At 38.9% G+C, this 15,665-nt stretch overlaps 1 protein-coding gene across 1 annotated transcript in view; it reads right to left on the bottom strand.

Annotated features, from left to right (window-relative positions):
• Positions 1-15,665, bottom strand: part of ANTXR2 (ANTXR cell adhesion molecule 2) — a 149,702-nt gene that overhangs the window by 71,018 nt on the left and 63,019 nt on the right. The window contains exon 12 of the mRNA XM_042936106.1: positions 6,198-6,293. Coding sequence (XP_042792040.1) covers positions 6,198-6,293 — 96 coding nt within the window. The remainder of the gene's footprint in view (positions 1-6,197; positions 6,294-15,665) is intronic.

Raw genomic sequence — 15,665 nt, 5'->3', positions numbered from 1 at the left:
TATGTGATATAGGATACCCGTAATTACTATTGGTGACAATACTTTTGTGAATAGCGGCCTACATTTATAAATGAAGGAAATGATAAATTACAGTTGGAAGTAAAAAGAAAGAGTTTTTTTCCCACCCAAGTTCACAATCCTCAGGTTTGAAACCCCTGTGGGGTATATATAGAAGCAACTAAAGTTAAATTGCTTCTACTTCAGAGTTTTATTATAATAAAAAATTCTTGGGGAGCCTGGGTGGCTCATTCAGTTAAGCATTTGACTTCAGCTCAGGTCATGATCTCGTGGTTTGTGAGTTCAAGCCCTGTGTTGTGTTCTGTGCTGACAGCTCAGAGCCTGGAGCCTGCTTAGGATTCTGTGTTTCCCTCTCTCTCCGCCCCTACCCTTCTCACACTCTCTCTCGCTCTCTCTCTCTCTCTCTCTCTCAAAAATACATTTTAAAAATTAAAAAAAAAAATTAAAAATAATAAAAAATTTTATGTACTTGTATCTTACTTCTTGTTGTATAGAAATGGCAAAGGCCACCTTTCCTATTGTATATACATCATAAAGAATACCTTTTAAATAAAATCAGTGAAAATCATACAAAGAACTAAGAGTATACCATAAATCCTCTCATGCAAAATGCTTCTCCACAGTTGACAGAATTTTGATTAAAACTGGCAACAGATTACCCTATTTTGAAGTCGTCTTCCAGATAAAGAGATGTCAAGTGTTTTAATTTTAAGAATTGAAATAGTTCAAAGAAGATAATGTGTAACACGCCTATGATTAAAATACACACAATACTTGACTTCATGAAATTAGTATACTATAAAGTGAGAGAAATGTTCAACAAATGATTACATAAGTAATCATTTAATCTTAATTTCATTTAAGTATCACCAAAAATGTACCATTGGGTAACTTTTTGAGGATTTTGGTTAAAATTTTGAATTTATTTTTAATGTTTATTTATTTTTGAGAGAGAGAAAGAGACAGAGTGTGAGTGGGGGAGGAGCAGAAAGAGAGAGAGGGAGACACAGAATCTGAAACAGGCTCCAGGCTCCGAGCTGTCAGCATAGAGCCTGACACGGGGCTAGAACCTGAGACCAGAGAGATCATGACCTAGGCCAAAGTGGGATGCCCAACCGACTGAGCCACCCAGCCACCCGTTGGTTAAAATTTTAATATAAAATATTCTAGAGGGGATAGTTGCGATTTTGATGTGTTTCTTGTTCCTCATGCTAATTTGGTACAGCTAATGAAGTATATGTCATAGTTTCAGAGACATATTTAGTTAAATGTTTGAATTCTTTGCTTTTCCTTGCAGAGTAAAATGGTCACTTTCTAGCTTTCAAGGAATTCAGTGGTTCAGTTTCTGAATATGAATGGGATGATACTGGCCTCTTCTAGCAAATAACAAGCACCCCGAGGGAACTGTCCATGGATCTCTGTTGTCAAATGGTTCTAATGACATATATGCCTTGAATACCTCTGAAAATTAGAAACCTGTTTCTTCCCAAAAATTCCTTGTCACTCTGAAACAGTAAGTAACTTCTACTCAGTATATAAAACATTATGCACATTTATTTTATGGTTACTCAGAACAACACAGAAACGTAATTCTAATTTTTAAAAATGCATATTGATTTCTGAATAGCCTTGGAACCACTGCTAACATTTTAAAGAATATTTCATTGTCTTCCAGTTTACAACCTCTTGTACTCCATGAACAGTTTTTGTAACGAGCTGCTCCGAAGACGTGTTACATAAGAATTGCCAAAATCAATAGCCCTGGGCAGTCATTCCCAACCCTGGGGAATATCAGAATCATTTAAGAACTGTATTAGTTTCTTAACATGGCTGCAACAAGTTACCACAATTGCAATGGCTTAAGACCAGAGAAAATTTATTTTCTTACAGTTCTGCAAGTCAGGAGTCTGAACTGAGTCTTATCAGGCTAAAATCAGGTATTAGTAGAGCTGGTTCCTTCTACAGGCTCCAGGACTGTTGTCTGTTGCTTGCCTCCCAGAGCTCCTGGTGACGGTGAGCATTCCCTGACCAGTGTTGCATCTCTAGTCTCTGCTTCCATGGTCACACTGCCATTTCCCCTTGAGTAAGCTAATCTCCTTCTGTCTCCCTCTTACAAGAACACTTGTGACTGCATTTAGAGCCCACTAGTAGGTCCTCCTGGACAACCTCCCTAGCTCAAGATCCTTAATCTAATCACATTTCAAAGTCTCTTTTGCCATATAAGATAACATTCACAATTTCCAGGAATTAAGACCTGCATATCTTTAGAGACCATTATTCAGCAAACCCCACAGGCTTCTCCAAATGGCACTGAATCCTAGAGAAACTGCCCTGTCTTTCCCTTCAGGGAGAATCATCACCATGGGAAATCTTACCACTACTGCTCTGAGACCTTCTGGTTATTTGGGGCAGGAAAAAAAAAAAATGAGAACCACTGTCTGAAGTATAAGGAACACTGTCATTTTTGAGTTATTGATCAGGTAAATGTTAAATTTTGAAATTTTAATCTCTGAACAATGAAAAAATCACTTCATAAGATATTTACATAAAATATGAAATGATTGAATGAGAATGTGTGACAAATATTATGGACTCTGTTCAGAGCTTTATATCAAGGCTTTCTATCTTTATAAGAGCTCCTGAGCATGTGATCCCCAAGGAAGTGGACCATGGACATAATCTAAATGTGCCTGAGAACAGACATTTTTAAGCTCTTTAGTCATGTTTCAGCTGAAAGATTAATTTTTTAAATGTTTATTTATTTTTGAGAGAGAAAGGTGGAGAAAGAGAGACAGAGCGTGAGCAGGGAAGGTACAGAGAGGGAGACACAGAATCTGAAGCAGGCACCAGGATCTGAACTATCAGCACACAGCCCAACATGGGGCTCAAACCCACAAAGCGAATTCATGACCTGAGCTGAAGTCAGACACTTAACCGACTGAGATACCCAGGCACCCCAGAAACATTAAATTTAAATGTTTCCCACTAGTACTTCATTTTTTTTTAATGTTTATTTATGTTTGAGAGACAGAGAGAGAGAGAGAGAGAAAGAGAGAAGGCATGCAAGAGTGGGTGGAGTGGGGGCAGGGATAGAGGGGACAGAGGATCCGAAGCTGTCTCTGTGCTGACAGCAGACAGCCTGATTCAGGGTTCAAACTCATAAACCGTGAGATCATGACTTGAGCAGAAGTCGGATACTCAACCAACTGAGCCACCCAGGTGCCCCTGCCACTAGTACTTTGAAAGCACTCAAACAAAACAAAATTTGTACAACACCAAGCTGAAATAAATGCATCTCATTTCACATTAGAAAGTCATATTACTGGTAACAATAGATAGTCAAAGTTAAACTGATCCTTAATAATTTAACTGCTAAGAATTATTTAGCTAACTACATTCTAAGTCCAGCGTTGCACAAACATATTCTCTAAAAGGAACAAAGTAAAACAAATATCCTGCAATTGCACCACAACACCCTTTGACACTCTCAAGATTGTTTCACAAGGCTAAAGTCCCTGTGCCCCTTTCGTCACATCACCTCTTCATTTTTCCCTAGCTCACTTAGCTTCTACCTTAACTCCTATCTGCACTTTGTTAGCATTCCCTTGCTTTGGCCATATCCAAGGTGCATCATCTGTCACTGGCTTTCCATTTCAATTGTTGATGGAAACTCAGCTGGATACAGACTTAATCCTCACCAGGACCAGACCTGAGTAGACACTGCTGTAAAGCAAGCAAAGCTTCTTTCAGGGGATTATACTGAACAAATCTCTCCAGTGGCTTCTCATCATCCCTGGGGTGAGCTCAAACTTCCTAGAAGACAGAGGAAGCCTCCCTAAATGAGATTCCTACCTAAATCCCAAACCATCTTTCACACTTCCCTTTCACTGGCACACTAGGTAAGCCTCAGCCTAGTGCTCCCCAAAGCATGCCAGAATAACTCAGTATAATTCCACATACACACTTCATCCGAAATCTCTCTCAACTGCAAACATCTTATTCATTATTCAAAACTCAGTGTGGGGTCATCAGCCCAGTCAGGTTTCTCTGAAACAATCCCGTGACTCTGGTAAAGCCCTCCTCCTTATGTTCTTAGTGTGCTTTACAAATGTTGCTATTGGGACACTCATGCCCCTCCATTGAAACTTTGCCCACATTTTTGGAGCATCTAACAATGCTCCAAAGAAGCCCATTTTAGTTTTCGCATGTCTTTTTAAAAAATCATATACTTTGACACTTTTGAGCCCTCTGATCAATAATAAATGAAACTGCAAAGTAAGGAAGGAAAGGACATCCACCACGGCCAAATTTAAATTAAAAAACCAAGGAGCACAAATCATATTAGGGCACCTTTCTGCTTTCAATTTGACTCAAGAATGTTAGCCACCCGAAAATACCATATCTAGGATGATCGAGATTACAACAGGAAACTGTCTGAGCATAAACTGCTATGGCAGGAAACTGATTAGTTCAGCAAAGAGACAGGATGCTTCTTGTCTCTACCATTGTCTGAGTTAATTCTATACCTCTTATATGGGCCAACTGCTCTGCGATAAAGGATTGTAAAGTTGACTCATGAAAACGGACTGAAGTACAATTAATAATAAATGCAGGAGTGATGCAAAGTAGTGCCTGAAGTTATACGGAACTTGGAATTAGTCAGCAAAGGTGAGGGAGAAAAAAGGCAGTCTAGTAATATTAGGTACAACACCACAGTGATCTACAGAATATAAAGTTCTACATAATATGCTGATAATAAAAAGAATACTATCAAACTAAGTAGGAGGTATGCTTTGAATGAGTGCTTCTTCAGGATAATCTTTTCTATGAAACTTGAACAATCCAAATTGGGTTGCGTGAAATGTGCTGAACTTAAAAATTTTTTTAATGTTTATTTATTTTTGAGAGACAGAGTGTGAGCTGGGGAGGGGCAGAGAGAGAGAGAGAAAGACACAGAATCTGAAGAGGCTCCAGGCTCTGAGCTGTCAGCACAGAGCCCGACACAGGGCTTGAACTCACAAGCCGTGAGATCATGACCTGAGCCAAAGTCGGATGCTTAACTGACTGAGCCACCCAGGTGCCCCATAAATGTGCTGAACTTTATTACTCAACATTCCATCCTGTGGTAGGCAGAATAATGGTCCCCCCAAAGCTGTCCCTGGAACTATGAATAATTTTCATTACATAGCAAAAGGGACTTGGCAGATATGATAAAGTTAAGGATGCTGAGAGGTTAGATTATCGTGGATTATCCAGCTGGGTCCAATTTCTTCACATGGTTTCCTAACATTGGAGGTCCTTTCTCAGCTGGCTGAGACCCGAGGGAGATGCAACTACAGAAGAATAGTCAGAGAGATGCAATGTTGCTGGCTTTGAAGATGGAGGAAGGGGTCCACGAAACAAGGGACGTGCGTGGTCTCTAGAAGCCAGAAAAGGCAAGGGAACAGATTCTCCTCCAGAGCATTAAGACAAGAATGTAACTCTGCCATTCCCTTTTAGCCCCATTTAGTCCAGTGAGACCCATCTTGGATATGTGATTAAATCACTGTTAGATAATAAGTTTGTGTTGTTTTAAGCCACGGAATGCAGAGCAATTTGTTCAAGTTGCGATAGAAAACAAATATAAACCTGTATTCTTTCAAAGGTGTTACTCAAACAGGAAAAATAACTCAAATAAACCATTGTAACTTCAAAACTGCCTGTGCAACCCTAACATCTGCACACAATTTATTTCTAAAATGTTTTTTGAGAGGCAAACAGAGATGGTCCTGAAATAGATTTTCCAAAGAGGTAATGAAAGATTCAATAAGCAACTGACAAGAAAACCTGACAGATTAGCAACTTCTCCCCAGGAATCCAACAGAAAGTATCATTCAACTTACTGGAAATTCTTTTGTACTGGAGTAGAAAGCCCTTTATCCCTACTACCTCTTCCCCCACCCTCTCACCTTCTCCCTCCAAGCTTCATTTTGAAATGTTTTTTAGATGAAGTTTTATAAGAAACATTTATTGGCATGCATGTTTTCTAGAACTTATTATAGTAATAAAAGCTCCTAAAATTCAATTTGCTAACTGAAACTTTGCTGTTGTTGACCAAGTGGCATTGATTCACAGTCCAGGCCTTACTTGACATCTCACTGCTTTACAAACAAGTAGAGTTGAAAATCCTCCTTACTCACCACTTTGCAGCACAGGGGCCAAAACCACCACATCAAACCAATGCCCAGTAGTAGCAGTAACACCAAAATAGCAATGATGGCTGCAATCCCATTAGACTAGAAGAGGCAGAAGACAAAAACAAAGTGGTCAGTAAAGCGCAGAGTTAGATCCCAAATACATGTTTTTGTTTTTGTTTTTTAAGGAAACACCAGAAAACGATGCGAAAAGCATAATGATGTCAAATCAGAGTTCTATTATATTCCTTTAAATTCGGTAAATTCCTTTATAGTCTATTTCATATATGTTAAAACAGTCAATAATAAATACGAAACCTTCCAAAGTGCTATAGACACTTTTAAATGATGGCTTAACGAATGCAGGAAAAATCACTATCTGGGGTTATATGAATGGACAGTCTGGGTCTCTATCTTTATAGTCTCTGGGAATGGATTATTTTGATTGCAAGCATGATTACTTCTAGGCAGAATGTATGCAGCATTTTCCCAGACTTTTTGATGATAGAAAACTACTTGCATTATGTATTTAAATGCCAGGGCAAGAGGAATATCAAAAATCACCAAGCAAATGAGAAACCAACAACAATGGTTCTTGTTGGCAAACGGTTCATACGCATCGGTGCAAGAAAGCAACCTCTGCGCTCACATATCAGAAGATTTCTCACCACAGCTCAAGCACTAACCACTCAAGAACCACACTGGTGTCTGCTCGCTTCCTAATGCCAAGATCCTCCAGCCCTACGGAACCTGCTCTTACCTCTGCCTCCAATCCCCTTCCTGTAACCACCACCTACTCATCCTACAGTGCTCAGCTTAAGTCACTTCCCCAGGAAGCCTGTCTTGCACCCTGTGGCTAGAAAATGCCCCTCCTTGAAATAAACCATAAGAGACTCTTAAGGATAGAGAATAACCTGAGGGTTGATGGAGGGGAGGTGGGTGGGAGATGGACTAGATGGGTGGGTATTAAGGAGGCACTTGTTATGATGAACACTGGGTATTGTACGTAAGTGATGAAACATTAAATTCTACTCCTGAAACTAATATTACATTATATGTTAACTAACTAGAACTTAAATAAAAATCTGAAAAACAAACAAAAACAAAGTCTTCCATCAACTAATAAAAATTTTCTAAAAAAAAGAAAAGATAGAAAACATCTCTCTTTATTACACAATTCATAGTTCTCTGTACTTCAATCTTTAACATTTATCATAATTTATTTATTTTAAATTTTTTTTTAGTTTTTTTTTTTAAATGTTTATTTATTTTTGAGACGGGGAGAGAGACAGAGTGTGAGCTTGGGAGGGGCAGAGAGAGAGGGAGACACAGAATCAGAAGCAGGCTCCAGGCTCTGAGCTGTCAGCACAAAAGCCCAATGCAGGGCTTGAACTCACAGATCATGAGATCATGACCTGAGGTGAAGTGGGACACTTGACCCACTGAGTCACCCAGGCGCCCCCCTCCTTTTTTTTTTTTTAATGTTTACTTACCTTTGAGATAGAGAGACAGAGTGCGAGTGGAGGAGGGGCAGAGAGAGAGGGAGACACAAAATCCTAAGCAGGCTATCAGAGCTATCCTATCAGAGCTCCAGGCTCTGAGCTGTCAGCACAGAGCCCCACGAGGGGCTCGAACTCACGGACCAGACTGCAAGATCATGACCTGAGCCAAAGTCATACTTTCAGCCTAACCGACTGAGCCACCTAGGCGCCCCTGTTTGTTTACTTTTGATAAACTGATTTCTTTAATTTCTCTTTTCTGCCACTATTCGTTAGGAGCTCTAGAAAGCCATGGGGTTACATCCAACCTACTTACCCATGTACATTCCATGCTTGGCATTTAAAATTATGAGCTTGGCATTAAGAAAATGAACTCTAAAAAACTAGGCTGCAAAAGCCACTGATGCGAAGACTCGTATTTACTGAATTTTTAGTGTGGGGATAAAGTTCCCAACGGGACAAAGCGTGTCTCTAAAATCCTACTCTGGTATCCCCAGTAATAATGTTTTGTTTTTTGTTATGTGTGTCTTTCTCTTCCTTCCTTCCTTCCTTCCTTCCTTCCTTTCTTCCCTTCCTTCTTTCCTTTCTTTCTTCCTTTCTTTCTTCCTTCCTTCCTTCCTTCCTTCCTTTCTTCCTTCCTTTCTTTCTTTCTTGGAAAGAATGCAGGGAAGGAAAAAAATGTAAATAAATCAACACACTCTCCAGGTGGAAATTTGGAACCTCATGGGCAGTTTTTCAGAAATACATGTCCTGTCATTCAAAACAAATAAATACAAGCCCAGAGGTCAGAGTGAGCTACTTGTATCACAAGAGCTGACAGCGAGAGGGGTGGCAAGGTGTGGGGGGACTCAGCAGTATCTGTCTTAGAATGGCACTGCATTAAAAGTATTAGTCTAGACTTTTAATTTTAAGCAAGCTGTTTAATTTCTCAGGGATGGTTTTCTAATCTACAAAACAAGAAAGCCAGTTGTTCCCAAAGCATGAAACTCTTTGTGAAAAAAGCCATTACTGGGGCGCCTGGGTGGCTCAGTCGGTTAAGCGTCCGACTTCGGCTCAGGTCATGATCTCACGGTCCGTGGGTTCGAGCCCCACGTCGGGCTCTGTGCTGACGGCTCAGAGCCTGGAGCCTGTTTCAGATTCTGTGTCTCCTCTCTCTCTCTGACCCTCCCCCGTTCATGCTCTGTCTCTCTCTGTCTCAAAAATAAATAAACATTAAAAAAAAAAAAAAGAAAAAAAAAAAAAAGAAAAAAGCCATTACTATTACCTCTCTCTTGTAGGCAATCATTCTGCATGTTAACATACTTTTAAGTATCTGAATGGTTCTGCAGTAAAGAAGTTCAACTTACATCAGCACAGAACCATTGTTTTTCTCATAACATTTGAAACATCTAAATATTTAAATTTAGGATTCCCTAGAATCCACACTGAGAAATGATGGGATCAATCATAGCTGAGAGACTTTCTGATGTTTCAGTGACAACGGTGGTAGTATTCAGTCAGAACATTTTATAGTGGGATTTAAAGTGCAAAACATAATGCCATACACACAAAAAGAGATAATAATCACTATGTAGACAGTTACATGTAAATAACTGAGAAGAGAAGGTAGTTTTCAAAACAAGTGGCAAGAAGTGCTAGCCAAATACACTTGGTTCAGCTAATCAGAAAAATCTTGACACATGCTTATCATTTCCCTGTACCACCAGTTATTATCACAAAGGAAGAAAAAGGAAAAACGATGAGCATATAGTGGCTTGGAAGCTATCCCAAAACAGATCAATTTTTATAGATACCGATTACTAGCAGCCTTTCAGTTTTAATAAATCTACTTTTAAAATAATTAATTCTCAGAGCAGCATAAACCATAAAACATTCATTACTTTCAGAAACTTTCAGAAGATTAAGATTCAACTACACATGAACAATTAAAGCTATCCTTTGATTTCTGATTTTGCATCTGAAAGGAAGAGGGAACAACCATAGGAGGTAAATTTCTGTAGCTGCTATTAGGTTGCAAATGAACCCAAACTGGCACCACCAAGGTATCACTTAGAATCTTTGATCATTTTATTTAACTTTTCTCACAGAAGACAACAAAAATAACTTTCGAAACTTCACACAGGCACACACTATCTTCACCGAGTTCTATCATTCACTATATGACCATTCTTAAGGCTCTAGAAGATGCAACTACATGATATTTACCATAAAGAATTAACCTAAAATATGAGAAATAAAAAGACATGGACTCATGTAGCAATTTCTTGATGTGGAGTTTGGTAGAATGAAAATATAATCTCAAATCTAGTTGTTAATATATCTGAAATATCTAAATCACTCACTGTCTTGCACATAGAAATTCGTGTGGTGTGTGTGTGTGTGTGTGTGTGTGTGTGTGCGCGCGCACATGTGAGAGAGAGAGAGAGAGAGAGAGAGAATATAAATACTTTTCAGAAATTTTTCCAGGCAAATATCTAAGTTCTCTGTTCCTAAAGTCAAAGAAAACAATTCAGAACACACATCAGGCTACCTAAGAAATACTCAAAGTACATCTTTCTACACAGACTTCTAAACATTCATGAACAAATCATGTGACTCTCCACAGCCTTGATTACGCTAAGCTCTAAAATCTAGGCAAACAGGAATATGACAGGAAAAGAATGTCAAAGAAACACATAGAAAAATGTGATATCCTATGGGAGAAATGCTGTCAAATGCATAAATTCATGATTCTACCTTCAAATATAAGGTCTTATATAAGATACTTTCCATCTGATTGTTTATGTACAGAATGAATACAGCATTCCCTACCAGTCTTTTCCCACATTAGGATCTAGTCACAGCACTCATGGAAATGGCTCACCATTTGTCTGTGCTATACAGTTTTCAAAAAGGTTCTATGAACATTTGGTTTCCTCTTTTCTTAGAATTCAAACTCTGTGTTCAGAAATAAGAACATGCAACCAGAAGATACGAATCTGCTAAGATTTTATTGGTGTCTTTTTTTTCTTTCTATGAAAGTGTCATTAGCAGGAAATTCAGAAAATCATACTGACAGAATATACAGTAGATGGGCTCACCATGATAGGCAGTTAAAGTTCTTAATTTTTCCTCCAAAAAAATAACTCTATTAGGAACATTAATAAGACACTATGCACATCCACATGCAAATATATATTTATTATGACAATATTATGTCAACGGACTCCAAAGATTCACCTTCAATAAAATTAAAAAGAAAATACACACTTTCTTTTTCTTTTTAATTTTTTTAACATTTATTTATTTTTGAGAGACAAAGAGAGATAGAGCATGAGTGGGAGAGGAGCAGAGAGAGAGGGAGACAAAGAATCTGAAGCAGGATCCAGGCTCTGAGCTGTCAGCACAGAGCCCGACTCGGGGCTCAAACTCACTCACAGTGAGATCATGACCTGAGCCGAAGTCGGACACTTAACCGACTGAGTCACCCACGTACCCCGAAAATACACACTTTCTAAAGACCTACAGACCTAATCTTTATCATATTTAACCTGAGCATGATGGAAAGCAGGTCAAAGGAAGCAAAGAATATAATATAGCCCAACCTTGCCATCAGTACCGTAAGTATATGACACAGTCCCTGGATGCCCCAGTCCCAGAAATTAGCTCAGTTAACTGGATACAAATTCAGGCTTTCCCAGTTCTGTTGTTTTCATTTTCCAGAGCCATTATCAGAGCATGAAAGACTTCATCTTGAAAGGGAAATAATTTCATTGTTCACATAGCTTTATAAACAAATTAAGGAAAGGTCAAACACATAGACTTCAGTCCTAAGAGCAGGCAGCAAGATGAAAACTGCAGACTTAGGAGACAAATGAAACTAGCCATGATGACACATAGATCTGTGTCACAGGCAGAAACTACAAGCCACTTTTTAAATAAGTAGGTGCCAAAGTTACCAAGTTGGACAAGTCTTCATGAAGCCCACAGGTTAGTTGGAGAGACAAACCTTGAGCAAGGGTTGAGCAAGGAAGGCAACTACGATAGAGACAAGTAAAAGTAGAGACTAACCTGGTCTATAGTTCTAAGAGGACCACTTTAAGGAAGTAAGAAAGCGCAGGGAGAAAGTATAGTAGAAATAGTGGCTTCTTGCAAGGACAAGAGAAAGACAACTTTGGGCGGAACATAGGTAGAGGGGATTTAGTAGCACCTGAAGAAGCTGAAGAGAGGGTATGAAACACAAAGTTCTCAAAAGTGGTAGTTCTTTTTAATACAGAGAGACTTGGACATCTGTTGGATTAATGTCCATTTATTGGATACCCTTTCTTTTGGCTATTTGTTGGACTGAATCTTTCTAACCATAGTTTTGAAAAAAATGGCATTCTCACATGTCTGTGAAGAGTAGGTTGTGCAAGTTAGCTGAGGAGTCCAGTTTAAGACTTACTACCCAGATGATGGTTATAGCTATGAAGCCAAAACTCTTTTAAGGGTTAACTGAGGACATACCAGAGCCTTGAGCTCGACAGTGGGGTAGAAAGAACATATTTTGTAGTCATGCTGGACACACTAAGTTTTTGAATTTCATCTGCATCTGATTTCCTTTTCTCCATTAAAAGTAAGTTTTCCAATCAAAAACTTCACTCTGCGTAATGTAAGTGAAATTCTAGCTGAGAGAATCATAGAAGTACAAAAACAAATCAGTCACAGGCGCCTGGGTGGCTCAGTCAGTTAAGCGTCCGACTTCGGCTCAGGTCATGATCTCACTGCTCATGAGTTCGAGTCCCGCATCAGGCTCTGTACTGACAACTCAGAGCTTGGAGGCTGCTTTGGATTCTGTGTCTCCCTCTCTCTCTGCCCCTCCCCCCGTTCATACTCTGTCTCTGTCTGTCTCAAAAAAAAAAAAATAAGCATAAAAAAATTTTTTTAAACAAATCAGTCAGTACTGTACTTGCAAAATAACTATGAGAAAGGAATCACTCAAAAATTTCAAAAGTGTTGTAAGCTACCAGAAAATAATTAATCACAGCAGCCACATTAAACAAACAAACAAACAAACAAAAAACCACAAAAAACAAAAAACAGAGACTCAGAGAAGGGGAAATGGGTCTCCACAATTTTTGTTTCTATGTATTTAGAGTTCAGGGAAGAAAAATCAGTAACAGAATGGGTGATGATTTCATGTTCTGGATTCTTTTGGGATATTTGATATCAGGAATTAGCAAACTATGTCCCAAAGGCCAAATCAGCTCATGTGTTTCATAAGACCCTTGGCAAGTTAAGATTTTTTTCTTTTATCTTACTACATAGCCAAAAGAAATTAAAACAAAAACAAAAACAAAACAAAAACGTCATGGGGCGCCTGGGTGGCTCAGCCAGTTGATTGTCCAATTCTTGATTTCAGCTCAGGTCATGATCCCAGGTTGTGGGATCAAGCCCCCCATCAAGCTCCACACTTAGTATGGTGCCTGCTTGGGATTCTCTCTCTCTGTGTCTCTCCCTCTGCCCCTCTCCCATTTCCCTCTCAAATAACAATAATAATAAAAGAATATGTTACATAAAATTCAAATTTCAGTGTACATAGCTTTGTCGAACCAGCCACATGGATTTGTTTACATAGTATTTACAGATGACTTTGTGCTAGAATGGCAGAGTTGAGTAGCTGTGATGGAAATTGTGTAGCCCTGAAACCCTGAAATATTTACTATCTGACCTTTTACAGGAAAAAAAAAAGTTGCCAACCCCTGTTTTATATAAATCAAATAGGACCTAGTTACAAATGGCAGATTGCACAAGTGGTCAGGCCAGGGTGGGCGGAGACAGACTTGGATTCAATTGTTGATTCTGTCACCTACTTGATATGAGCAGATAATTTAACCTTTAGAGCCTCCAGGCTCCATGTCCCCCCTCTCAGGGGCAGTGAGAGCTAAAATCAACCAATGTTCTTTCTCATCAAGCCATACCCCCTGCTGAGGGTTGGGTCTACCGAATAGAAGAAGCACCTTCTGATGTGTTTGCATATATGCGTAGGAGAGATAAGAGGTGGCTCTCTGTTCCTCATCTGTAAGATTAAGGTAACAGTAAGAGCCTCCTCTTAAGTTTTAAGTATTAAATGAAGTCATAAAGTGCTTAGCACATGTATAGTGCTTAGCACAGTGTCTGGCATTTTGTGCTCAAGAAACATTTTTGATACTGTTATGTCAAGAGTCAGAAGAACAGTGGTTCAAAGGGGGAAGAAAGATAACTTTCACTATTTTTTTTAAGCAGAGACACATTTAGGAGCTCTTCTGACATAGATAAAGAGAGATGACTGTCTAAATACAAGCCCTCCTTGGGCCCTAATCTTAAATCTCATACATCGAAGCTTCATTTTCCCACTTGTAAACTAGATCTACATCCATTCATTTAACAAATAATTTTGGAACACAAGCCCTGTGTAAGGACCAGGCACTGGGAGGAAGGCAGGGAGTGAGACAGGCCCTGCTGTCAATATCTCGAAACAAGTAAGAAAAGCCCAGAAGTAAACAGGAAATTACAGTTCAGTGACGTAGTGCCTTAACAGAACTGAGCCTGGATGCCCTCGGAGCACACAGAAGGGCTGCTTTATTTGTGGGATTTCTATGAGGATTAATCGATTGCCAAAGCAATGGTGTTTTATTTTCATTGGCTTTCAAATATCTGTGAAAGCCAAAAGCATCATCCTAGAATGAGTAATACTACTAACTGCATCTCATCATATCTGAAAATGCCTGACAGACTGAATACCACTTAATGCAACACCCGAGTGTTTATCATCATCTTACCCACTATCCTAGTCTGTTTTGAAAAGAGATTTAATGCACACATCAGCAGGAGCATCTCATGGCAATGGTCTCACTTTTCACATCTACAAATGTTATATAATATCACTACCACACACTAGAGGTATTTGAGTACAAAACAATGACTATTCTAATAGGAAAAATGAATTATGCTATGATTATTAGCAATACAATAATGAAAATTATAGTATTTATTATCCTATAATAATTACTGGAATAATAAAATTCCCACAGAAAACTATACATCATCAACCTAGACTGAAGCATCAAGGTAACTGTGACCCCTCTGACCTTTCCTCTTTCACCTCTCTGAAGCACTTAATGCTGCCTTCTTTTCATATTGGAGTTCCATCTTCCTTCGGCTCCTTTATATAGTAAGTGTCCTGGTTTTCCCATTTCTTGAACTGTTCCTTCTCTCATTCACTTCACTAATTCTATTGACCAACATAGGCTTACATTTTTCCTCATCTTGATTAAACTTCAGATAAGTTTCCTCTTGGCAATAGGTCCATGACCTCCCTTTTTTTTGAGAGAATCTACTTTAGAAAACTTCTAATTGCAAGGAGTGGTGGGGGGGAGGGTGGGTGATGGGTATAGAGGAGGGCACCTTTTGGGATGAGCACTGGGTGTTGTATGGAAACCAATTTGACAATAAATTTCATATATTGAAAAAAAAATAATACCTACTTCACACAGATAACAGTGTTATCTGTTGTATAATACCATTGCCCTAATATGTTTGCATATCTGTCTCCTCCTATTAGTTTATATACAGCTGAATTAGCATTCTTGATTGAATAAATATTGAATGGTCTGGCACTGTGCTCATAGCTTAAAAAAAAAGAAAAAAAGAAAACTTCTAATTGCAAAATCTTTCTCTCCCTCTTTGAAATATATTTAAGTCTCTTTCCAGTTTTACAGATCCAAGGGGGAAGGTCTCTCTCAACCTGAGAGCTACCCCTTTGAAATGTATTCACCAAACAAGATGGTAACCCTATCTCCCAGTCTCTGTGGAAGGGCAGTAGCCTAACTTCATGGGTGCCTAGCTCCAAATTTTAACACTACCCCCTGTCAGTAAAATAAGAGAAAGTTTATTTCTATTTTGGGTAAAACCAGTTAGCATATACAGGTGGCCTGCAATTCCTTCCCCTCCCTTGTCCCACCTCTGTTGAGTTCAA

The sequence above is a fragment of the Panthera leo genome, chromosome B1 (genome assembly GCF_018350215.1).
Source record: "Panthera leo isolate Ple1 chromosome B1, P.leo_Ple1_pat1.1, whole genome shotgun sequence".
NCBI classification, from domain to species: domain Eukaryota; kingdom Metazoa; phylum Chordata; class Mammalia; order Carnivora; family Felidae; genus Panthera; species Panthera leo.
The sequence above is the reverse complement of the archived record's forward strand: the minus strand, read 5'-3'. Positions and strand labels throughout refer to the sequence as shown.